A 26,830-nucleotide genomic window follows, 5' to 3' on the forward strand; every position below is an offset into this window, starting at 1 on the left:
TAAATGATTGTACATGTACAATATGTTTACCTGTTGATAGAACTGTTCAATTGTTTCAGTATGTGTAATTGTTTCCATCTGTGTACTTGTTTTGCTTCAATTCATATCTTACTCAACAGTCGCATTTCAACATGTCAAATGTTAACTAAATAGCTCTGCTACTGAAGTTTATTGTCACGCTTAACTATTGAATTATTGAAATGTATGCATATATTTTAGATGTGTAAAGGCCTCTTTATAGCAACATATGCGTAATACAATATCACTGCAGTATGTTTAATAAGATTATTTAATATTGACAGTAATTCAATATCTTGATGTTACTCTGTTTTGCAGTATACAAGTGTGCTGTGAGTCCCACAGGAGACAGGCTGTACATCACCAGCTACTGGAACAACAAGCTTCTCACCCTGGCCAGGGATGGCACACTCCTGGCTACATACACAGACCCAGCACTAGAGAGCCTATGTGGTCTACATGTGACCCCTGCAGGCCAGGTGCTGGTCTGTGGATGCTGGTTCCACACTGTACTACAGGTGGGCAGGGAGGGGCAGAGTAAGCTGGCTAAGCTGGCTACTCGGGAGGATGGAGTGTGGTACCCAGCGTCAGTCTGCTACAGCAGCACCACATCCTGCATCATGGTGGGACTGTTGAGCGACGACAACATCCTGGTGTTCAGAGTGGAATAGTGTGTACATGTATGTATTAGTTGTTGTAATTAGTGATTAGTATTTCAATGACAATGTGTTGTTTAGCATACGAACATAGTAGTGTGTGATGTTACAATACAACATTAAGTGTGTAGTTAAAGATACAAATAATTTATGTAAACATATTGTTATCTGATTACACAATGTGAGGGTTTTTGTTGGAACATAAGATGTAATGCATATTATGTTATGTTGTCATAACATTTGTGTCATTATGGTCCTAACATTTAGTTCTTGTAAACTGTGCATGAAAAAACAAAGCATTTCAACTGAAAATTTCATATTTGTACATAAATGCACATGTACATAGCAACTGAGGCTATTTTTAGACTTTCATTTCTATAAACACCATGCCATGTAAGAAATGTATATGGATGAATATTTTTTATATAAAATATTGTTTAAGTAATCTTTGGAGGCGCATATATTGGAATTTTACGCAATGTTTACAGAAAGGTAACACTTGATGTGAGATTTATTGATTTGCCATATTCTGTTGAACATTTGTTATTGATTTTCATTACATTTATATAAATTTGTGTGAGTCCTAAATATACATACAAGAAAAACATCAAGCTATTTTGCTGCTACAGTCGCTGCTGAGTCAGGACAAGGATGCTGAGGATGTGGTGGACAAGGATGACCTGAATACACAGAAGGTAACAAAGACGTTTTAATTATCAGGCCTTTTCATGGCCAATTTGGGAAAAAATGCAATTTTGGGATTCTTATTTTTTCGTGCGAAAAGTCCATTGATTTCAGAAAAACTAATTTAATATAACTATTTCTAATACTTAAAATTAAAAGAATAAAATCATATTATGCTAGTAATATACTTTTTTTTAGATCTTATTGAAATATAATTGAGACATTTTAATCATAAGGCACTTATTATGCCCCCCTTTTGAAGAAGAGGGGGTATATTGTTTTGCACATGTCGGCCTGTCAGTCTGTCGGTCCTTCTGTCCGTCCACCAGATAGTGTCCTGATGATAACTAAAGAACGGTAAGGTCTAGGATCATGAAACTTCATAGGTATATTGATCATGACTGGCAGATGACCCCCTATTGATTTTCAGGTCACTAGGTCAAAGGTCAAGGTCACAGTGACTCAAAATGGTAAAATGATTTCCGGATGATAACTCAAGAATGCTTACGCCTAAGATCATGAAACTTCATAGGAACAATGAACATGACTGGCAGATGACACCTATTGATTTTCAGGTCACTAGGTCAAAGGTCAAGGTCACAGTGACTCGAAATAGTAAAATGGTTTCCGGATGATCACTCAAGCATGCTTACGCAAAAGATTATGAAACTTCATAGGTACTTTGATCATGACTGGCAGATGACTCCTTTAAATTTTCAGGTCACTAGGTGAAAGGTCAAGGTCACAGTGACTCGAAAACAGTAAAATTGTTTCCTGATGTTAGCTTAAGAATAATTAGGCCTAGGATCATGAAACTTCATAGGTATATTGATCATGACTGGCAGATGACCCCTATAGATTTTCAGGTCACTAGGTCAAAGGTCAAGGTCACAGTGACTCGAAATAGTCAAATGATTTCCGGATGATCACTCAAGCATGCTTAAGCATAAGATTATGAAACTTCATAGGTACATTGATCATGACTGGCAGATGACTCCTTTAAATTTTCAGGTCACTAGGTCAAAGGTCAAGGTCACGGTGACTTGAAACAGTAAAATGGTTTCCTGATGTTATCTCAAGAATAATTAGGCCTAGGATCATGAAACTTTACAGGGTTCGACACTAAGGCATGTCCGACAGACATTGTCTAGTAAGATCGGTGGTCGGGCTAGTAAAACTGTGGGCTAGCTTGTCCGACTGGTCGTACATACAAAATCTATACTGATTCATATAACTATAACTAACCGAAAACCTTTTTCTCTTAATGTGTAAAATAACTATTGTATCCATTATTTACATCAGAACAAAACTAGCATATATAAATAAACGCGGAGCAGTCACATGATTCATCGCTATTTTTAGACGCGAAGGAGAGCTTCCCACAGAAATAGCTTGTTTCCATTGGTAAAGTTGTCATGAATATTAACCTTTTGCATGCTGGGAAATATGTAGTCTGCTAAAATGTTGTGTGCTGAATTTCTAAAATTAGCATTTTCTTCAATTTTTTTCAAAGAATACTATCAGAATAGCAAACAGTTTGGATCCAGATGAGACGCCACGTTTTGTGGCGTCTCATCTGGATCCAAACTGTTTGCAAAGATCTTCAAAATTCGGTTCCAGCATTGAAAGAGTTAATGATTTTCTGCAGTGTCGTAGAACTTTACATCATGTTTTTACGACTTCTATCGAAAATCGGTATCGTCAATGTAAACATTTTGGCGTAGCAGACGAGAAAATGTTTTTAAAGAATGGCTTTGTTCAAGATTGGATTTTCGTCTGACAAATAAGTTAATAAAGAAGAATCCTACAGTAAAACTGACACAGATTATGATGGAAAAGGGCCTTGGAGCTGTGGTAGCATGGAGCACAGCGGTCAAGGAGGCCAGAATTTGATAACGTTAAATAAATGTCACCTGCTGTACGGACATCATTTGTTTAACTGGTGATAAACAGTGAAATTACAACAAACAATTTATGTTGTTAAATAGTTATGCCCCCCTTCAAAGAAGAGGGGGTATATTGCTTTGCTCATGTCGGTCGGTCGGTCGGTCCGTCCACCAGGTGGTTGTCAGACGATAACTCAAGAACGCTTAGGCCTAGGATCATGAAACATCATAGGTACATTGATCATGACTCATAGATGACCCCTATTGATTTTGAGTTCACTAGGTCAAAGGTCAAGGTCACAGTGACCCGAAATAGTAAAATGGTTTCCGGATGATTACTCAAGAACGCTAAGACCTAGGATCATGAAACTGTATAGGTACATTGTTCATGACTAGCAGATGACACCTATTGATTTTCAGGTCACTAGGTCAAAGGTCAAGGTCACAGTGACCCTAAACAGTAAAATGGTTTCTGGATGATAACTCAAGATCACTTACGCATAGGATCAGGAAACTTCATAGGTACATAGATCGTGACTTGCAGATGACCCCTACTTATTTTTAGGTCACAAGGTCAAAGGTCAAGGTCACGGTGACCGGAAACAGTAAAATGGTTTCCGGATGATAACTCAAGAACGCTTATGCCTAGGATCATGAAACTTCATAGGTACATTGATCATGACTCACAGATGACATCTATTGACTTTCAGGTCACTAGGTTAAAGGTCAAGGTCACGGTGACTTGGACACAGTAAAATGGTTTCCGGATGATAACTCAAGACTGCTTACTCCTAGGATCATGAAACTTCATAGGTACATTGATCATGACTCGCAGATGACCCCTTCTGATTTTCAGGTCACTAGGTCAAAGGTCAAGGTCACGTGACTCAACACAGTAAAATTGTTTCCGAATGATGTCTCAAGAATACTCCTAGGCCTAGGATCATCAAACTTCATAGATACCTTGATCATGACTGGCAGATGATCCCTATTGATTTTCAGGTCACTAGGTCAAAGGTCAAGGTCACAGTGACAAAAAACGTATTAACACCATGGCTGCCACTACAACTGACAGCCCATATTTGGGGCATGCATGTTTTACAAACAGCCCTTGTTAAAGAAAGAAAAAACGCTTTGCCTATGGGTCCGTTTCAGATACCCATAAATACGCCAGAAAAAGACCTGCTTATGTATTCCCTATGTATTCAGACTGCAAAAAAGATGAGGTGGGAAAGAAAAGCATGAATTAACTTAAGATAAAATATCCTCTTTACTTGTTTGTATAGTGTAAACTCATATAATATATTCATCCGAAATTTCGTGGTCAAAAAGACTTTTACGGACATATAAGTTAACTTTGTGGATTTCTCAGTGCAGAAACATAAATGATGAATTTGTGTCAGTTACTTTTCTGTGTGTGATAAATTTGTGGATCAGTGAACCCTTAAAATCAACAAAAATAATGTCCCTCAAATAATAATGGTTTACAGTGTAACCTGTGTACAAAGAATGTTAAAGATGAAATTGACAAGAATGATATGATTTAACAAAACATAAAATGGCGTCTTTTAGTGTGTATATCATGTTTACAGCAGGACTTGTTTTACTTAAGGATCAATAACTCAAACTCTTCTTCAGCTCGATGCTTTCCAACTTATCAAACAGGAACCTCAGTTACACAACACCCTGAGAATTTCTGTCATCCTCATAAGGCCTTGAGGTTTTATAAAGTTGTGAGATAATAAAGCTTATAAATATGATTACATTGGAATACATTTGTTCTCAATAAGAAGGACCCCCGGCCTCATTCCCAGCACAGTGTAATAAAAGCTTTAGAGTTAGTTTTCATGCATGCAATGGCAACAATGTAAGGTTGCATGGGAAAACAGGACTTAATGCATGTGTGTAAAGTGTTGTCCCAGATTAGCCTGTGCAGTATGCACATTCCATATTGGTTCGCTCAACGTTACAGCTACTCGCTCAGCAAAGAAGACAACTGTCTGGTGAAAGGCTGGCCATTTACAGTCCAGTGATGTGGGGGGGGGAACGCGGCCTTTCCATGTCTGGGGATTGCATTAAAGTTAAAAATATTAATTATGAATTGACAGATTAATAAAGTATTGACAAACACTTTAAATGATGTTTGAGTACGATATGGTTTGATTGAATCAATTGTCATGTTATTTTGGATAAGGAACCAGTGAAATGCCAAGTTCAAAATTCATGAGAATGAAGTTTTGCCTTTGAAAAACTTCAACTCTTATAAAGAGACATAGTTTGTTATAGATTGTAATATAAACCTTTTTTATTAGTTCATATTTGCCATGATTTCAGGAGAGCCCCGGTTTTGATATTGAGTTGGTACGGCAACAGCACCAGTCGGGCCCGCACAAGCCTCAAGTCAAGCACGACCCCTCCCCTGACCCCTAGCTTCTCCCATTTGACTTCCAGCTTCAAAGGGTCAGCATCGTTGAACAAATTTCTCCTATAAAAAATTTTGAGCACAAAGAGTTTTCACACATGGTTCTCATCAACCACAATTTTCGTGTCGAGTGATCCGCACTTGAGTCTGTTTGGTTTGTTAGACCCGAGTGCCAGAGATGGGAAAACCGTTACAGACACAAGGACTTATTGCAGCAGTTATGGCAACATGTACAGTCAGTTCTCAATGTTGGACTTCACAACTAATATCACGATAAATACAAAGTTGGATAACTCGTTCCATTCTTTTTGGGACAAACAATACAACGGAAAGTAACAAGAGAAAATCAAGGAATATTTGTAGAGTTTTTGTCGGAAGCGTATGCTTACCACTGGCATACTCCTGGACAGTCGTAACTTTACGGACAGTCCCGGTTTGTCCTCACAGGTGTCCAAACTGTCCAAAGAGAACGCACTTTTGACGCAGTTGCTAACTTAGAAAGGCAGCGCCTACTTTGTTGTGAACACTCAGAGCATCCATGGCCATGCCTCAGGCGGGAAGTTCGACCAACAGCTGAAACAAGATGCTAAAGGTGAACCCATCAGGGTTTGTAACTTCCCACTCCAATCCTTAACAGCCTGGCATTGAGTCGGCGCTTGAGAAGGCGTTGAAAAATGACAGCAGTTTTGTTTTGTGGTCCAGTATGCCCTTTGGCTCTCAACCTGATGTTAGGTAGAACTCAAACTGGGCCCTTAGCAATATCAGCGAGGCTAGAATGTCATCTCTGCATCTTGAGCTTCAGGTGAGACCTTACAGTGTTATTTATTTGGTCAAATAAATTGAGGAATCTAATCTCAAAAAGTCTATTCCATATTTTTTTATAATTACTGGCTTAATTCCCAATTAAATGATTGCCAAAACAAATACTGTTTTGAATGGGTTGTGACATTGAGTTCATTTCCTTATTCAGCTCTATAAGTTGAACATTTATATTTATAGCACTGATTCTAAATTTTTAAGTATTCGTTAGCAAAATGTTGTATTGCGTCATATTTAAAGTGGTATAGTGTATCGTCTAAAAGTGCTGAAGTTATTCCTGTTTTTTTAATGTAGAGATAAATATGGCAACTTGCTACATAATGTACTTTACCATGTTTTCCTCGCTGTTTAAAACCCCAATATTTTGATTTAACATTTTGCTGCGCGTTATTCAATATTACAATGCTATTGTGAGTGCTAACTGGCGAAATATAAATCATTATGCAATCCTAAATATAAAATATAGACTCAATGTGTTGCATTAAAAAGCAGGTGTGTTAAGTAAGGTGTTTCAACATACATTGTCAAGGCATATTCATTTGTCACTAAAGACACTATTTTTAGTTTACTTTCCATTTCCTTTGCAGAAAACATTAAAAGCAAACAAGACAAACATCATGAATGTTTAGGCAATCCCAATCCACTTATACTACAACTCGCTCAGGAAATTCAGCACGCCACCTTTTAACATCTTCTCACAAGGCGCTAAATCAACACTTCCAACAGCTGAGCCTTGGTGAGTAAAACTTTCATCATGACGAGTCACTAAAGATGAAACAATCAGTTCCACAGATAGAGCAGACGCTGAGTGACTCGTCTGTTAACGTGACTGACCTCCATATGTTGCTCTCTAATAATGTGAACCTGGCGCCTGAGGAGCAGTATAGTCCTACATTCCCAGTTCTGGGTGGTGACTTTGGCGTCAAGACTCACACAATCTCTGGCCCTGTCGCAGCAGCAACAAAAACAGGAAGTATTTCAGCTGCGCTCTGGGAAAACAGGGCTTAAAGCATGTACCTCAAGTGTTTTACCCACAAAAGTGTGTAAAGTCTGCCCAAGCTTATTTGTGACCACACTTTCCGAATATACCTTAAAACAAAGAATTCCATAAAAGCTTAAAGTGTCGTGGCTGATAATTTTGTGCAGACTGTACAGGCAAATCTGGAACAACTTTTTACGCTTATGCATTTAGCCCAGTTTTTAAAGAGTTTAGAGTTGCACATTTAGTTCACGTTACATCAGCTTTTTTCTGACCTTTCTGTAGAAAAGTTCCTATTACTGATCAGAAATTTTGTGTTTTTAAATTGGTCAAACTGACTAAATAAATACATATAAGAGTTGATTTGACATCAGTTTTAATCATAAAGGGTCAGGGCATATTTTCATACATTTTTGTGCAAAAATTAAGCCTCTAAACCAAAAGGTTTTTGTTTTGTTTTCCACATGTATATTTACAAAATTCCCCTTGCATAAATTAAAGAAAATGCTGGTTATTTTAAATTAAACAATTATTGAAATGCAGTCAACATTCTATGAAATAATTATCTGCATTTATTTTTAAATAAGGATATCTATAAATTAAAATTAACCACCTGTCCATGTTTTAAGTATACAAATACGCGCTGGAGTAAGAATATGCCAGGGTTTTTTTTGGGTTGTGGGGGAAGGGGCCTTTAGCCCTTATGTAGGGGAAATTCTACGCGGGATTTTCCACTTTGGGGAAAAAATGTGCGCATGGGAATTTTCGCGGCATTTCCCTTTTTGGGGGATTTGTTTACTTACTTTCTCATTATTACAATACATGTGTACATGTTTGAACTATATTCATTGTTTTTTTCATAATTTATTACGTTTGGCAAGATTAAATTAAAATAGAATTGAGATAATATAATCATGAGACACATCTTTCTATTAAAAAAATTTGGGGGGGGGGGGGAATTTTTGGTCCTGAAAGGGGAAAAAACCAGCCTAGTTTGGTGGGGGAAGACGCCGATATTCGGCGTCTGTTATATAAGGTAAAAAAAACTCTGTATGCCCTGAAGATATTTATTCATTATACCCCCGTGATGATTGGGGTATATAGGGTATATAGGAATCACCTTGGATGGATGTCTGTCGGTCTTTGTAAATGTCTGTGGCCTGTGGGTGTTCACTTACAAATTTAACGTTCAGCATTCAAACTTTCAGGTATTTTCATTCTCATATGAGGTTGTGCATCTACATTTTGTATCATATTTTACTGAAAATTACAACACTTAGACAATCTATAACATCATGCGACATATTATGACTTGCAGAATTGGATGATAGTTTACGTTACAATGGTTACAACTTTTTGTTTGACTAGAAAGCAATGATACCTTTTTAGCTTATAGTATTTGTATACAGATTAGAAGATGTAGTTTCTTCTAACAATTAAAAAAACAACATATTTTTTGCTTTGCGATATGGTCAGCCACATAACTTGTGAATTGAATGGTCATGAAATAATTGTTATTAATGATTATAGTATGGCATCAGTCAGTGCCTTTTTTAAAGTTGTAAGTTTTCTGGAAGGGGCATGATTCTGGGCTATTTTTCCTTTTTATGGAATCACAGGTTTTTTTTCAAATTTGAGAGTTTTTTGGGTCACAATTTAAAGAAGTTTGTGACTAGAATTTTCGCAAGTTTAAGAAGTTTGCTACTAATTTCTTCACTATAATTTAAATTCGAGAATCATTTTTCTTTCACAAAATGAATGGGTCAAAGGATGATACAAAACATGACACAAAACACGTCCTGTGATCAGATTTGTGTTTGTGGGCAATTGGGTAATATGCTTACAGAAACTTGTGTTTTCCCTCAACATATCAAACAAAGTTTATGATAGCAATTTACTTGGAATAAAATAATTTCTTGGTATTGGTTACTGCTAAAATGTAGATGTTTAGGCGTCACCAAAGAACGGGCAAACTAGTGTTGTCAGCGTGAAGTCTTTAAGGGCAAGTGGCCTATAACATAATTAAAATCCAATGTATATGAGCAGTAAAATATATGGAAAAGTAAAGTGATACATATAATGAGTACAATTTAGAAACAATGTTAAGAAGATGATTTTCTATTATTTTTTGTTTTTATACAGGAAAAAAACTTCTTGAAAATGGGGCATAATGCATGTGCTTAAATTGTTGTCGTTGTCCAAGATTAGCTTGTGCAATCCACACAGGCATATTTGGGACAACAATTTCATATGTGAAGTATTTTTGTTGAAAAGAAATATCCTCTTTATGAAAATCCAGTCTAGTCAAAAAGTGTCCATCCTGATTACCGGTAGCTTGTGTGGACTTCACATGTTAATCTGTGACAACTATTTGTAATATTTAGGAGCCGCATATTGGCTAATGAAATTACATCATTATGAATATACAGGTTGGTATACAGTGTTTTATTAGCCAACAATGTTTTAATACGAAATGGTTTGTTTATATTAATTTTCGTGCTATTGAGGACAATAAACCAATGAAATGCCAGATTAGAAATTCATTAGAAGGAAATGTTGCCTATTAAACACCTTCATAACCAATCAAGAGGCATAGTTTCGTATAGATTGTAATATAAACATTTTTTACAAGTTCACATCACCCACTGTGCTGTTGTTTTCAGGACAGCACCACCATTGATATCGAGTTGGCCCAGCAACAGCACCAGTCCAGCCTGCAGGAGCCCCAGTCCAGGACGACCCATCCACTCCCCTGACCCTTAACTCATCATACTTGATATCCGGAAAAATGGGGCCTTATGCATGTGCTTAAATTGTTGTCACAGATAATCCTATGCAGTTTGCACAGGCTAATAATGGACAACATTTTCCTCTTAAAGGTATTTTTTGTTGAACAAATAATCCTCTTTATGAAAATCCAGACTAGTCAGAAAGTACCTTCCCTTATTAGCTTATGTGAATTTCACATGCTAATCTGGGACGACACTTTCTTACATTAGTGATCCGCATATTGGCTTATGAAAATACATTTCTAGAAATGGAGTAAAGATTATAGATATAAATTTACAGATAAGTATAGCATTAGCCAACACTTTTCTTGTTTTAATACAAAATGACTTAATTGTATTTATGTTTATGCTATTAAGGACAAGGAACCAATAAAATGCCAGAATAGAAATTCATGTTTTTGAAAACCTTCACAGCCAGTCAAGAGGCATAGTTTGTTATAGCTTGTAATATACTTTGTTACAAGTTCCTATCACCCACTGTGTTGTTGTTGTTTTCAGCAGAGCACCAGCATTGATAACGAGTTGGCCCAGCAACCGCACCAGTCCCGCCTGCAGAAGCCCCAGTCCAGAATGACCCTCCCCCTCCATTGACTTCTAACTCCTCCCCCTTGACCTCCTGCCTCAAAAAGTCAGCATCGTTGAACAACTCTGTTCTGCAGGAAATTCTGAGCATGATTCTGTTCTGACAAAACGCAATGCCCACTTTACGTTTTCCAAACAAAAGCCTGGGTAGTTTTGTTAAACTAGAGTTCCGCGTGGGCCTGAAAGGGACGAGTGTTACAGACATGAAAATTTATAGCAGTAGTTATGGTAACGCTAACAGTCAGTTGTTGCTGTTGGACATCACAACAAATATCATGAAGAATAAAAAGTTCAATCACTTGTTCCAATCTTTATGGGACAAACAGAAATTAAACAGGAGAGAATCAAGGAACAATAAAAGCGTAAGCTTTCCTAGTGGTATACATCTGCTGTTGATAGTTTGGACAACAGAAGGGTTATGGACTGCCCCAGATTGTCCTCTCAGCGGCCAAAATATCATAAAAGAACAGACTTTTAGCAATGTTACTGACAAAAAAAGGCAAAAATGACTTGGTTGTGAACACCCAGAGCGCGATACATCCATTCTGACACAGAAAGGCGGTAATAACTTAGTTGTGAACACCCAGAGCACAATACATCCATGCTGACACAGAAAGGAAGTAATGACTTGGTTGTGAACACCCAGAGCACAATACATCCATGCTGACACAGAAAATAAGTAATGACTTGGTTGTGAACACCCAGAGCAAGATATATCCATGCTGACACAGAAAGGCAGTAATGACTATGCTGTGAAAAACCCAGAGCACAATACATCCATGCTGACACAGAAAGGCAGTAATGGCTTGCTTGGGAACACCCAGAGCACAATACATCCATGCTGACACAGAAAGGCAGTAATGACTTGGCTGTGAACACAGAACACAATACACCCATGCTGACACAGAAAGGCAGTAATGAGTTGGCTGTGAACAAAGAGTACAATACATCCATGCTGAAACAGAAAGGCAGTCATGACTATGCTGTGAACACCCAGAGCACGATATATCCATGCTGACACAGAAAGGCAGTAATGACTATGCTGTGAACACCCAGAGCAAGATATATCCATGCTGACACAGAAAGGCAATAATGACTATGCTGTGAACACCCAAAACACAATACATCCATGCTGACACAGAAAGGCAGTAATGACTTGGTTGTGAACACCAGGAGCAAGATATATCCATGCTGACACAGAACGGCAGTAATGACTTGGCTGTAAACACAGAGCACAATACACCCATGCTGACACAAAAAGGCAGTAATGACTTGTCTGTGAACACAGAACACATTACACCCATGCTGACACAGAAAGGCAGTTATGACTTGGCTGTAAACACAGAGCACAATACATCCATGCTGACACAGAAAGGCAGTAATGACTTGGCTGTAAACACAGAGCACAATACATCCATGCTGACACAGAAAGGCAGTAAAGACTTAGATGTAAACACCCAGAGCACAATACATCCATGCTGACACAGAAAGGCAGTAAAGACTTGGATGTAAACACCCAGAGCACAATACATCCATGCTGACACAGAAAGGCAGTAATGACTTGGTTGTAAACACAGAGCACAATACATCCATGCTGACACAGAAAGGCAGTAATGACTTGGTTGTAAACACAGAGCACAATACATCCTTGTATGACTTGGTTGTGAACACCCTGAGTACCCTACATGCATGCTGACACAGAAAGGCAGTAATGACTTGGTTGTAAACACCCAGAGCACAATACATCCATGCTGACACAGAAAGGCGGTAATAACTTGGTTGTAAACACCCAGAGCACAATACATCCATGCTGACACAAAAAGGCAGTAAAGACTTTGTTGTAAACACTAAGAGATCCATACATCCATGGGGTGTGCCACAGCCGCAAATTACGCCCACTATTGTGAACAAGGTTTTTAAAGTGAACACGTCTGGTTTTGTTATGAGCACATAGCACTCCAAGCCCAAAAGGCCTCGCATTGAATTGATGCAAGAGAAGGCTTTGAAAAATAACAGCAGTTTTGTTGAGTGGTCCAATACGCCCTTCGACTCTCAACCTGAAGAAAGCAAAACTCAAACTCGTCTCTTAGCAATATCAGCAAGGCCAGCATGTCATCTCAGCTTCTTGAACTTCAGGTGAGACCTTACAGTGTTAATTATTTTGTTGAAATTGGGGCCGAAATTCAGCCCCATTCTTATCTCATAAAGTCTATATCCATGATTACTGGCTAAAGTTCTCAATTCATGGTTTCCCGGAAGAAAAAGAATGTTTTGATAGGTTGCAACATTGAGTTAATCAGAACTCAAATTCAGCCTTTGGCAATATCAGCTAGGCCAGCATATCAGCTTAGCTTCTTGAGCTTCAGGTGAGATCATACAGTGTTATTCATTTGTCGAAATTAGGGCCAAAATTGATTCCCATACCTAATCTTAAACAGTTTATTTTTTCCATAATTACTGGCTTAAGTTCTCAATTCAAGGTTTGACCCGAAACAATGTTTTAATAGGTTACAAATTGAGTTTGTTTCCTTATGCAGCTCTATAAGATGAACCTTAGTGCAATTTATCTTGATAGCACTTATTCTCAATTTTTATGCCCCCCTTCGAAGAAGAGGGGGTATATTGCTTTGCTCATGTCGGTCTGTCGGTCCGTCGGTCTGTCGGTCTGTCTGTCGGTCCGTCCACCAGGTGGTTGTCAGACGATAACTCAAGAACGCTTGGGCCTAGGATCACGAAACTTTATAGGTACATTGATCATGACTCGCAGATGACCCCTATTGATTTTGTGGTCACTAGGTCAAAGGTCAAGGTCACGGTGACCCGAAAAAGTAAAATGGTTTTTGAATGATAACTCAAGAACACATACGCCTAGGATCATGAAACTTCATGGGTAGATTGATCATGACCTGCAGATGACCCCTATTGATTTTGAGGTCACTAGGTCAAAGGTCAAGGTCACGGTGACCCGAAATAGTAAAATGGTTTCCGGATGATAACTCAAGAGCGCATACGCCTAGGATCATGAAACTTCATGGGTAGATTGATCATGACTCGCAGATGACCCCTATTGATTTTGAGGTCACTAGGTCAAAGGTGAAGGTCATGGTGACCCGAAATAGTAAAATGGTTTTCGGATGATATCTCAAGAACGCATATGCCTAGGATCATGAAACTTCATCGGTAGATTGATCATGACTTGCAGATGACCCCTATATATTTTGAGGTCACCAGGTCAAAGGTCAAGGTCACGATGACCCGAAATAGTAAAATGATTTTCGGATAATAACTCAAGAACGCTTTTGCCTAGGATCATGACACTTCATAGGTACATTGATTGTGACCCGCAGATGACCCCTATTGATTTTCAGGTCACTAGGTCAAAGGTCAAGGTCACAGTAACAAAAAACATATTCACACAATGGCTGTCACTACAACGGAGGGCCCATATGGGGGGCATGCATGTTTTACAAACAGTCCTTGTTACAATTAAAGATGTATTTCATAAACAGTTCAATTTTTATTAACATGTTCAGACCAATGTCGACCGATTACTTTACTAATTTCATTCCTCAAGAACACCCATGCACGGAAACATGAACAAGAGGCCCATTCCGCTATCCACGTTTCGTAGAATATTACTGAGCATTGTCTGAACATTGTTCAGAAAATGCTCTTGGGGAGAAACATTCACGGTTTCACGCCTATTTCTATTCATTTTACACATATGCCGCTAGCGTGTACCAAGCAATGGGAGACAACTGGAGGTTAATTATGGCAAGCGGTTCGACGCATAATCCCAAGAAACTAGGTTTCTCATGAGAACCTAGGTTCTCATGAGAACCTTGGTTTATGAAATCCCAAGAAACCAGGTTTCTCACGAGACCCTAGGTTCTCATGAGAACCTAGGTTCTACTGAGAACCAAGGTTTATGAAATCCCAAGAAACCAGGTTTCTCATGAGAACCTAGGTTTTCATGAGAACCTAGGTTCTCATTTGAAAACCTTGGTTTATGCTGGAGAACCTAGGTTCTCATGAGAAACTATGTTTTTCATGAGAACCTAGGTTCTCATAGACACATAGAACTTTGGTTCTCATTCTGAGAACTTAAGTTCTCGTTTGGTATCCTAGATTTTCACAAGAACCTAGGTTCTCATTTGAAAACCTAGGTTCTCATGAAAACCTAGGTTCTCATGAAAACCTAGGTTCTCATTTGAAAACCTAGGTTCTCATGAGAACCTAGGTTCTCATTCTGAGAACCTAGGTTCTCATTCTGAGAAACCTAGTTTCTTGGGATTATGCGTCGAACTGCTTGCCATATAGGATCATTAACACTGCCGGTAATTAATGATTGTAACCCAATTTAGTATCGTTTTTTTAGTGAAGTAATTATTTTGATAAGATTAGATCCTATGACTTCTAATGGGATCATGATGACAGTTGTGGCAATCTTTTCACTTACATCTTTGACAGCTTTAAATAGAAAATAACTTTTATTATTCTCCTTAACTCTATTATGATGATCATGTTAAATTAAGAAACCTATTGTGTGGACTTTAAAAAAAAAAAAAATCTAAATAGACAAGCTGTTTGTAATTTTATGTGAACATCATATCAAGCTAAATGTATGACTGATTATCAAACTTATATTTTACTTAAATTTACTGATGTCTTCTTATTATGTGCATAGTTTAGCATACATCAGACATATTACGTCTAAAATTACGCGTTTGATTTAATATGCTATGAAATTAAGTGGTAAAAACTTTCTGATTTAAAATAAAGTTTATTGGTGGAGATAACATGCTGTAAATATCCATACTTGAACAAGAATGATTATATGAATAAAAACTATTTGCAACAAACTTCATTCGGACTAAGCTTAGGCCAATTATAATAAAAATTATCTTTGTTTGCTACTGTCTACCTGACCAAATGAAAATGCACTATTATCACAATATAGGTTTTAAAACTTACTCTAAATGCAATAAGAATGCCCTAAAGACCTGGTAAAATTTATGTTCAACATGTTATGCCTTTGTTAAGGATGTCCAACGCTTTGTGTTGTTGGGCAGACCCTCAGATAACTCGGTCCTTTAATTCTGATGTTTATGAAAACAGGACATGCATATATACATGTATTTTCAACACTCAGTGAAAACAATCATGATAAAGCATTTAGGTATGGTTGTTGTTTATTTTGGGTGAGAAGGAACAGTTGTACGCAGTTAAATTTGTTTTGTTTGTCATGTACAAAAACTTGTTTTCCTGGAGCCGTATGGAAGCACATATTACTTATACATTGAACAATCTTGTTTAAAATGTTGTAAACAAGCAATGAGGAAGGACATTACTAAATAGCTGAAATGCTATTGGGCTATTGAATTTGACCTTTTCATAACATCCTGTGTCACATTTGTTCAGATTTGTATTGGAATGTATGTATTTATTAAGGCAGGGCAAACATGGTGGACATAGTGTCATGGTGAACATTATCCTGAACAGTTATTTATGATGGAGTAAAAGAGTGTGTTTGATACAAAGTATAATTAAAAGAATTAGCTTTGCATTATTGGCAATAAATGTTGTAGTAAATGTAATAGGCACAAATGCAGTACTTATTTTCACTAATTTACACAAAAAATCACCACTATGCAAGATATTCTTAAAACAAAAATATATACATTGATTTGTAAAATAATTTCTCCTCACATAAGCGAAAAAAAAACGTATTACATACTAGTCGCCACACTTCAGTGCGACGCCAATAACAAGAAAGAAGCAGTGTTAATAAGGTATTAAGCACAATATGTTAATTTATGTCATAATTTCTCATTAATTGGGGCAAAGGGCCGGGCCCTTTTTGCTCGCAGGCTGTTTAGGTTTAAGGCTGTTTGCACATAGCCATTTCACTTTGCTTCTTAGTTGAAAAGGTTTAAAATTCTAGATCTATGTCACATTTACAACGCATGTTTAACTTTATGAAACCTGGGCAGAGTAATAAAATTTGTCCATTCGATGAAGCTGCCAAGTCTGACAAAGGGTCATGTGAGGCAAAAAATTGGTCACTTACATAGGTCAAACTTAAGTCAAAGTTATTTAAAACTGTAGAAGTGATATTTTAAGTTTAATCTTCATGAAACATATTTGGAACATTTTTTCAATTATCTGAGGCAAGTTTGCAAATGTGTCTGGTTAAATTCATTTGAACTGTTCAACTGTATCACCTACATGTATTTTACATTTGCAGGAAATGAGATATCTTTACATTTTACATCAAATAACAAATGGGAGTGAATACAAGTAGTTTTTAGATCGACTATTTTATATAAAATATATATAGTGGAGCTATCCTACTCACCCCGGCGTCTTCGTTAGCGTCTGCGTTAGCGTGCAAATGTTAAAGTTTCGTTCTACCCCAAATATTTTTTTGTCCCTTGACATATTGCTTTCATATTTTGTATACTTGTTTACCAACATGATCCAAACCTATAAACAAGAGCAGACAAATCTATCAAGCATTTTGTCATAATTATGACCCCTTTTCCACTTAGAATATGCAGCAAATGTTAAAGTTTTCGTACTACCCCATTTATTTTCATTGTCCCTTGACATATTGCTCTCATATTTTGCATACTTGTTTACCAACAATCTATAAACAAAAGCAGAAAACTCTCTCAGGCATTTTGTCATAATTATTGCCCCTTTTATACTTACAATATGCATATTATTAATAAATCTATGTTAAAGTTTGCTTACTACCCCAAATATTTCCTATATCCTTTGACATATTGCTTTTATATGTTGCATACTTGTTTAACAACCTGACCCCAACCTATAAACAAGAGCAGACCACTGTATCAAGCATTTTGACATAATTATGGCCCCTTTTACACTTAGATAATTGAACAATTGCTTAAATTGCCATAACTTCTTTATTTATGATCACATTTTATTATTGCTTTGACAAAACAACACTTACCTGAATACCACAATGGATTCCACCCAAACAATACCCCATGCCCCTACCCAGATTCCCCCCAACCTCCCCCCCCCATTTTTTTTAAACATCATCTTATAAATTACCACCCCCCACATTATACCCCCCTCTCACCTCCACCCCCCACCCCCTCCCAAAAAAAAGTTTTTTTTTTAAAAACATCATCTAATAAATTACTACACCCCACATTATACCCCCCTCTCACCCCAAACCCCCTACCCCACCCCTAAATCACCCCCCCCCCCCATTTTTTTCCCTATTTGATTTTTGAAAGATCGTCTAATAAATTACTGTAAAACCATTAAATTTCGTGTGGTACGAATTTTCGTGGATTTCGTTGTTCTGCTGAACCACGAATTCAAGTACCAACGATTATTTTTACCTTTTTAATCCGAAATTGGTCCTTTACGAATGTCATTGCGGACATTCTCTATTGTTTTCGGTTATCAGAGATATTTGATTGGGATATTCTAGGTAATACAATATGTTGTTTTCTTGATAAGTGTTTGGGTAATAATACTTTTTAAATCAAGCACAGAATTTAAACTGTACATCAACGATTGTTCTCTTTTACGTCACGTCGTCAAATTAACAGTTTGCAGATTTATCACATATGTCAATTAGTGCCAATTAAAGTTAAAAGAGACAAAACGGTTTTCACACCTGTATTTTGGGGACCTTATTACTCAATTGTTTCTACTAGGGGACCGTCAATTGAGCAGAGAATTGCAAATAATCTGTCAAAACAACATTGGTGGCAATTAGCGAGCGGGGACACACAAGATCGCCGCTTATTCGCTCTTATCGACAATTATCGGCAACACTTTCATGCTTCCGTGCACATTAATCACACGCCTTGCTGTCAACACACATTAGCAGATTATTCTTTGTTATTACCCTGGTTGTTTATAGAAAAGTTTAATTATTATGACTGTCAATCTTCCCCGAAAATTTGAAAGCCACGAAATTACGTGTAAACGAATTAGCTGTTTTTTATTAAACCACGAAATTTCATACCGACGAATTTCTATACGTTAACAGTATTGAATATTAACAATTTTCCCATGATGGCTTACGTTATACTGTCAAGCGCTTGAACAGTCGAGCGTGCTTTCCTCTGATAGCTCTTGTTAGATTGATCCTTTTTATGCCCCCCTTCGAAGAAGAAGGGGTATATTGTTTTGCACATGTCGGTCAGTCGTCCGTCGGTCGGTCGGGCCGTCCACCAGATGGTTTCCGGATGATAACTCAGGAACGCTTAGGCCTAGGATCAGGAAACTTCATAGGTACATTGATCATGACTGGCAGATGACCCCTATTGATTTTCAGGTCACTAGGTCAAAGTCAAGGTCACAGTGACTCGAAATAGTAAAATGGTTTCAGATTGATAACTCAAGAATGCTTAGGCCTAGGATCATGAAAATTCATAGGTACATTGATCATGACTGGCAGATGACCCCTATTGATTTTTAGGTCACTAGGTCAAAGGTCAAGGTCACAGTGACTCGAAATAGTAAAATGGTTTCCAGATGATAACTCAAGAATGCTAACGCATAGGATAATGAAACTTCAAAGGTACATTGATCATGACTGGTAAATGACCCCTATCAATTTTCAGGTCAAAAGGTCAAAGTCACAGTAACTCGTAAAAGTAAAACGGTTTCCGGATGATTACTCAAGAATGCTTACGCCTAGGATCATGAAACTTCATAGGAACATTGATCATGACTGGCAGATAAGCCCTATTGATTTTCAGGTCACTAGGTCAAAGGTCAAGGTCACAGTGATTCTAAACATTAAAATGGTTTCAGGATGATAACTCAATAATGCTTACGCCTAGGATCATGAAACTTCATAGGTACATTGATAAAGACTGGCAGATGACCCCTATTGATTTTCAGGTCACTAGGTCAAAGGTCAAGGTCACAGTGACTCGAAATAGTACAATGGTTTTTGGATAATAACTCAAGAATAATTAGGCCTAGGATCATGAAACTTCATAGGTACATTGATCATGACTCGCAGATGACCCCTATTGATTTTCAGGTCACCAGACATGTTTACTTCTACGGATTTGCCGTAGTTACTACAGATTATTTGGCTAAACTACGCACTACGGATTTGTACTGAAAAACTACGGATCCATCGATCAAAATGGTCAAATTTCAGTTTTTAATCGTTCTTTCGCTTATTTTCGGTCTTTGCGGGTTATTTATCAATCATAATCATTTTGGCGCATGCGTAGTAAGAAACGTTAAAATTAAAGCCGCCGGGGGAACAAGTGCTGATCGAGCTTGTCGAGTCGTCAACGAACAACAACTGACTTGTGTATTGGTTCGCAAATTTAGCCGAATATATACGATTTTACGTTGCTATCCAATATACACATCTCTCTCTCTATTGCGGAGAATACCGTAAATAGTCGATGTATCGGGATTGAGCACACCTGTTTTATCACACGTCGAAGCAAGCAGAAGAGAAATTGCGATTAACGGCTAAAATAATAAATACCATCCAAATTAACAACGGATATCATATGGTCGTTAGGGAATAATGTAATGTGTGTGTCAATTCACGCAAAATACTACGTTTGAGATAAAAATAAAAATAACATATTTATCAGAAATATGCACCGTGAATGTGCGTCATGGAAACAAGTGTTGGAATATTGTAGTTCAGTCTACTAACAAAGTTAAAGCATTTATTATAATGAGTATCGTTCGCAAAATAAAAGAGACAAACATGATTTGTTAGTGGATTTGTGTATACTCAGCTTCATATGCATATTCTGCTTTATTATGTTTGTAACGTTGTACAGTTTAATGAAATAGCATTGAACTGAGGTTGTCAAGTGCAAGATATTGAAAGGTAAATAAATAAAATATATTATTTTAACTCCATTTAATACATTATTAACACAACAAGAACACTAAAGGGTGTTTGTCAATATTTGTTAACCAGGTTTTCCGAAGGAAAAAACTGGTTATTAGATTGGCGAATGCGGGCGGGCTGGCTGGCTGGCTGGCTGGCGGGCTGGCTGGCTGGCTGGCGGGTTGGCGGAATAAGCTTGTCCGGGCCATAACTATGTCGTTCATTGTCAGATTTTAAAATCATTTGGCACATTTGTTCACCATCATTGGACGGTGTGTCGCACGAAATAATTACGTCGATATCTCCAAGGTCAAGGTCACACTTTGAGTTCAAAGGTCAAAAATGGCCATAAATGAGCTTGTCCGAGCCATAACTATGTCGTTCATCGTCAGATTTTAAAATCATTTGGCACATTTGTTCACCATCATTGGACGGTGTGTCGCGCCAAATAATTACGTCGATATCTCCAAGGTCAAGGTCACACTTTGAGTTCAAAGGTCAAAAATGGCCATAAATGAGCTTGTCCTGGCCATAACTATGTCATTCATTGTGAGATTTTAAAATCATTTGGCACATTTGTTCACCATCATGGGACGGTGTGTCCCACGAAAGAATCACGTCAATATCTCCAATGTCAAGGTCGCCACGACTAAAAATAGATTTAAAAAAAAAAAAAAACTTACAAAGGGGGTTAATTTTTTTTGGTCATTTCAAAAGTTCAGTTTGAGTTTTCTCCCTTTATCAGATTTTTTTTTCACAATGAAAACCTGGTTTTGTGACAATTTTGTTCCTTGTTTATGTTTTCCCCTTTTGATATTTAATTTAAAAAAAATACTGAATTAAATTAATAGCTACTCTTAAAGAGCTTATGATCAAATGGTGTATTTAAGATTCTATAGATTATTGTAAGTTTAATATGCATGTGGATGGATATTAAACGCCTATTAAAAGAATGTTCTTGGATGCATTACCTAGGTACTATAGCTCCCCTAGGTATGAATTCTTAAGTTCTCTTCTAATTTTCTAGTTTTAAGGTAGTTTTTACTGGTTCATTTAACATTTTCCCATTCAAACTGCATTTTTCCAGTAATTTTGTATCATAACTGATCCTACTTTAATAATCTAGTTAATTAGATAACATATACATATATGAACTGTATGCTTTTTATAATGATGTTGTATATTATTTGGGTTATATGTTAATTTAAACGCCAAATAGTATGTAACACTTTGACGTTGTTGCAATTGAAGTCATGTGATTGTGACGTCATTTCCTTTATTTAATAACAAAATGTTTACTCCTGATGAAGGTCTAAATTGACTGAAACGTTGAGTGAATAGATTTTTTATTTTAAACAAAGAAGTTGTTTCTCTGTTTTATATAATTATTTGATGGTGATGGATATTAATAAAATATTGTCTTCATTGTAAGATGACATGAAAGCAGCACTTTATAATATAAAAATGCTGTCAAACATGCACTTAAAAACAATTTTAATTATGTTACTTATAATCATATTCATAATGTTTAATGTTTCCCAATTTTATGGTTTATCGCGCTATTTTTTTCCAATTTCATGGTTTATCGTGCCATTTTTCCCAAACCAAATGGCAAAGGCTGTAACAAATAAAAGGAAATAAAATCACTTAACAGATTTAATTATTAGCAAGTATATTAATCTAATGCTTTATGTACCGTTAAACTGATATGTGACCCAGTCATGGTGTTTTAATGCTCAAAATGATTGAAAAGGTTAAAACTACTGACAACAGCCCAAAACTACTGAAAGATGCCCTCCATACTACTGAGAAGCAATCGATAGGGTAAACAGGTCTGGGTCACTAAGTCAAAGGTCAAGGTCACAATGACAAAAAACATATTCACACAATGGCTGCCACTACAACTGACAGCCCATATATGGGGCATGCATGTTTTACAAACAGCCTTTGTTTAGTTTTGAATTACTGACATGAACATTTTCCAGTTTTAGTCAAAATGACATGATTGTTCCTCAGTCAGGCCCCATTCACAAAACGATGAAAAAACTCATTTACGTGTGAGGTATGTAGTTTTATGACTTTTTAACATGCAATCTCTAAACAATTACCTCATTGAAATGTGTGACTACAAATTTTATAATTAACGGTTATTTTAAAAATCCATGTATTTCCAGCAACCATACTTTTTCACATTCTGCTTTTGGATTTATTTTCTTTTTAACCCATTTATGCCTAGGGTCTAGAAAAAAGGCCTTGGCAAACAGCGTAGACCCAGATGAGACACCGCATGATGTGGTGTCTCATTTGGGTCTGCGCTGTTTGCTTTAAGGAATTTCTGTAAGAACTATTCTAAATATAGAAATAAATATACTAGACATCCCTAATTTTGGAAATACATTGATCCAATGTAGAAGGATGGGAGAGTCCACTCGTTTAAATTATGTTTAGCAAAAACTACAACCATTTTCCCAATTTAATTCAAAACACTATGATTTTTTACGAATTGTCCCAATCCAAAAATGGTTAAAATAAACTCTGCACAGAGCTAGCCCCTAGTTATAGCACATGTTAAAGTTTTTTATCAGAATAACTGGCTTAATTATACCCCCACAAACGAAGTTTAGGGGGTTTATAGAAGTGAACTTGTCTGTCAGTCTGTCTGTCGGTCCGTATTAAGTGTCCGCTCTCTAATTCAAGTAGTTTTAATCCGATCTTCACCAAACTTGGTCAGAACTTGCATCTACATGATGCCTAGGCCAAGTTCGAACATGGGCCTTGCTGGGTCAAAAACTAGGTCACGGTGTCACTAAGTGCGTTTTAAACATTCAGCATGATGTCCTCTTATTCAAGTAGTTTTCATCCGATCTTCACCAAACTTGGTCAGAAGTTGTATCTAGATGATCTTAAGGCAAATTCAAACATGGGCCTTGCCGGGTCAAAAACTAGGTTAGGGGGTCACTTAGTGCGTTTTTTAACATTCAGCATGGCGTCCTCTCTCTTATTCAAGTAGTTTTCATCCGATCTTCACCAAACTTGGTCAGAAGTTTTATCTAAATGATCTGAAGGCCAAGTTCGAACATGGGCCATACCAGATAAAAAGCTAGGTCACAGGGTCACTTTATACGTTTCACACATTGAACATGGTGTCCGCTCTCTATTTCAAGTAGTTTAAATCAGATCTTCACCACACTTGGTCAGAAGTTGTAACTAGATGATGTGTAGGTCAAGTTCGAACATGGGCCATGCCCGGTCAAAAACTAGGTCACGGGGTCACTTAGTGTGTTTTAAACCTCACCATGTTGTCCGCCCTCTAATTCAAATAGTTTTTACCCAATCTTCACCAAAATTGGTCAGAAGTTGTATCTTGATAATGTCTAGGTCAAGTTTGAATATGGGTCATGCCAGGTCAAAAACATGGTCAGTGGGTCAGTTACTGCGTTTTGAACATCACAATGTTTTCTGCTCTATAATTCAAGTACTTTTCATCCAATCTTCACCAAACTTGGTTAGAAGTTGTATCTAGATGATGTCTAGGTCAAGTTTGAATATGGGTCATGCCGGGTCAAAAACTATGTCACTGGGTATCTAAGTGAGTTTTAAACCTCAACATGTTGTCCGCTCTCTAATTAAAGTAGTTTTCATCCAATCCTCACCAAACTTGGTCACAAGTTTTATCTTAATGATCTCTAGGCCAAGTTAGAACATGGGCCATTCCGGGCCTAAGACTAGGTCACCGGGTCACTTTGTGCATTTTTTAACATTCAGCATGGTGTCCGCTCTCCAATGCAAGTAGTTTACATTCGATATTCACCAAACTTGGTCAGAAGTTTTATGGAGATGATCTTAAGGCCAAGTTAGAACATGTGCCTTTCTTGGTCAAAAACTAGGTCAAGGGGTCACTTAGTGCGTTTTAAAAATTGAGCATGGTGTCCGCTGTTTTTGTGAAGATGACATGCAAAATATAATGTGTCAATGCGGCATGTGGGGGTATTCGTAACGTCTGTGACAAAGCTCTAGTTTGCTTATTTCACTAAGTTTAATAACTATTTTGAACTCACATCTATTGTTTCTTATTAAATGCCATACAGTTATATTGTCTCACATTTAAAGTTGTTAACTCTCAGTTATATTAGTCATAAACTGTCACATTTAGAGGTGTGCAGACTCACATTTAAATATGTAGATTGTAACATTTAAAGTTGTGTTGTCTCACATTTTAAGTTGCTGAGTATCACATTTAAAATTATGAAGTCTCACATTGAAAGTTCTATAGTCACACAATTAAAGGTGTACAGTCTCACATTCTAAATTGCTCAAGTAATGCCTGTTTTTGATTTACAAAAAAAAAAATATTGCACCTTGCTACAAACACAAAAATTCCAATTTCAAGTTGGTGCATGTAAAACATTGATACTACGTTATTCTGAGTTCTAATTAGTGAAAAATTAATTGCAATATTCTAAATATCAATTATAGGCACAATGTTTGGCCTTTAAAAAAACAAGTCTGTAAGGTAAGGTGTTGCAAGGCTTATTCATGTGTCACTAAACAATCCGGTTTTAGTTTACTTTCCATTTCCTTTTCAGTGAACTTTACTAGCAAACATGACAAACGTCATTGAAGTGAAAGTCGATGACAACCCCCTTCTTGCACAAGTACTACAACTCGCTTAAAAAATTCAGCACAAAGACGTCTTGCGTAATACTACCAAGCCTCCTATCAATATCTCCTCCCATGTTGGCTACATCAACACTTAAAACAGCAGAGCCTTTGTGAGTTCAACTTCCGTCTCAGCGTCGATGTCGCTTAGCAACAATTGGATGATAGGCGTCGACAAATTAGGCCGGACAAGTCACTCGAACTGAAACGATCTGATCCAACAGGTAGAGCAGGCGTTGCGTGACACGTCCGTTAATGTGACTGACCTCGAAATGTTGTTCTCGAATTATGTGAACCTTAGGCCTGGAGAGCAGTATGCGATTGAAACCTTTCAACAACAGTTGTTGTCGGCAATTCATGGGTTTGAAGTGGGGACTTTGGCGGCGGGACTCACTCCATCTCTGTCTTTGGCCCAGTGGCAGCAGCAGCAACAAGAACAATAAGTAGTATCTTAGCGGTGTTCTGGGATATGGGGCTTCATTTATGTGCTTAAATTGTCATCCCAGATGAGCCTGTGCAGACTGCACCTACATTAAGTCCTATTAAATTGTCATCCCAGATTAGCCTGTGCAGACTGCACATACATAAAGTCCTATTTAAGTGTCATCCCAGATTAGCCTGTGCAGACTGCACATACATTAAGTCCTATTAAAGTGTCATCCCAGATTAGCCTGTGCAGACTGCACATACATTAAGTCCTATTAAAGTGTCATCCCAGATTAGCCTGTGCAGACTGCACGTACATAAAGTCCTATTAAAGTGTCATCTCAGATTAGCCTGTGCAGACTACACATACATTAAGCCCTATTTTCCCAGAATGAGACTTGTATACTACACTTAACATCAGTATTTTATGTGACTGAAAAGTTCCTAGCATCAAATGGGAATCATGTGCTTTTAAATTGATCACACTTAGTAAATAAAATGCCAATAGCACTTGATCTGATATCAATTTTAATCATAGAAGGTCAGGGCATTAAGTTTTGTATATTTTCGACCGAAATTTAGCCCCTGAACCAAAAGTTTATCCTTTCATAAAAATCTGCTTTAATAGAATCGTCAAACTATATTTAATTTTAGTAAAATAATTATGTAAAAGCATTCAGCTCATTTTAAAATTATTTTCTTCATTTATTTTCAATATTTATTTAAATTCTTGGATTTTGTTTTAAGAGCCTGTTTCTACAGGAACCCATGCAATCATAGATCAGTACCTAGCTGAACAACCGGATGTCCGGTCAGCTGGTCCCAGACGCCCAGTGACACTTCCTGGCCCAGGACCTTGGGGCAAATGCTCAACTAGTCCTACCTGCAGGGTGGAGCCACTCTGAACCTGGGGCTCCATACTTTCTTGGTCAGGGGCCAAGATTACCTCGTCAATAAGGTAGGTTGGTCATGTAATTAACCATTTATAATGTACAGTGTTTCACTCCAAATTTCAATTTTGAACAGTTTGCTGCTAACTTAA

General features: G+C 37.3%; 2 protein-coding genes across 6 annotated transcripts in view; one reads left to right on the forward strand and one right to left on the reverse strand.

Annotated features, from left to right (window-relative positions):
- The window catches only part of LOC127864233 (uncharacterized), a 258,553-nt gene that overhangs the window by 196,746 nt on the left and 34,977 nt on the right, over window positions 1-26,830 (reverse strand). The window lies entirely within an intron of this gene.
- LOC127864225 (uncharacterized) overlaps window positions 1-26,830 on the forward strand; it is a 94,574-nt gene that overhangs the window by 62,602 nt on the left and 5,142 nt on the right. For 3 of the 5 annotated variants that reach the window (XM_052403913.1, XM_052403912.1, XM_052403916.1), the window contains exons 3-10: window positions 337-698; window positions 1,304-1,369; window positions 5,579-6,468; window positions 7,073-7,221; window positions 10,128-10,343; window positions 10,752-12,971; window positions 25,290-25,805; window positions 26,536-26,746. In XM_052403913.1, the coding sequence (XP_052259873.1) occupies window positions 337-689 (353 nt within the window). In that variant the 3' untranslated portion in view covers window positions 690-698; window positions 1,304-1,369; window positions 5,579-6,468; ... (3 more) ...; window positions 25,290-25,805; window positions 26,536-26,746. The remainder of the gene's footprint in view (window positions 1-336; window positions 699-1,303; window positions 1,370-5,578; window positions 6,469-7,072; window positions 7,222-10,127; window positions 10,344-10,751; window positions 12,972-25,289; window positions 25,806-26,535; window positions 26,747-26,830) is intronic. The other 2 variants (XM_052403914.1, XM_052403915.1) reach the window with 2 other exon arrangements.

Source organism: Dreissena polymorpha, chromosome 1, assembly GCF_020536995.1.
Source record: "Dreissena polymorpha isolate Duluth1 chromosome 1, UMN_Dpol_1.0, whole genome shotgun sequence".
Classification (NCBI taxonomy): domain Eukaryota; kingdom Metazoa; phylum Mollusca; class Bivalvia; order Myida; family Dreissenidae; genus Dreissena; species Dreissena polymorpha.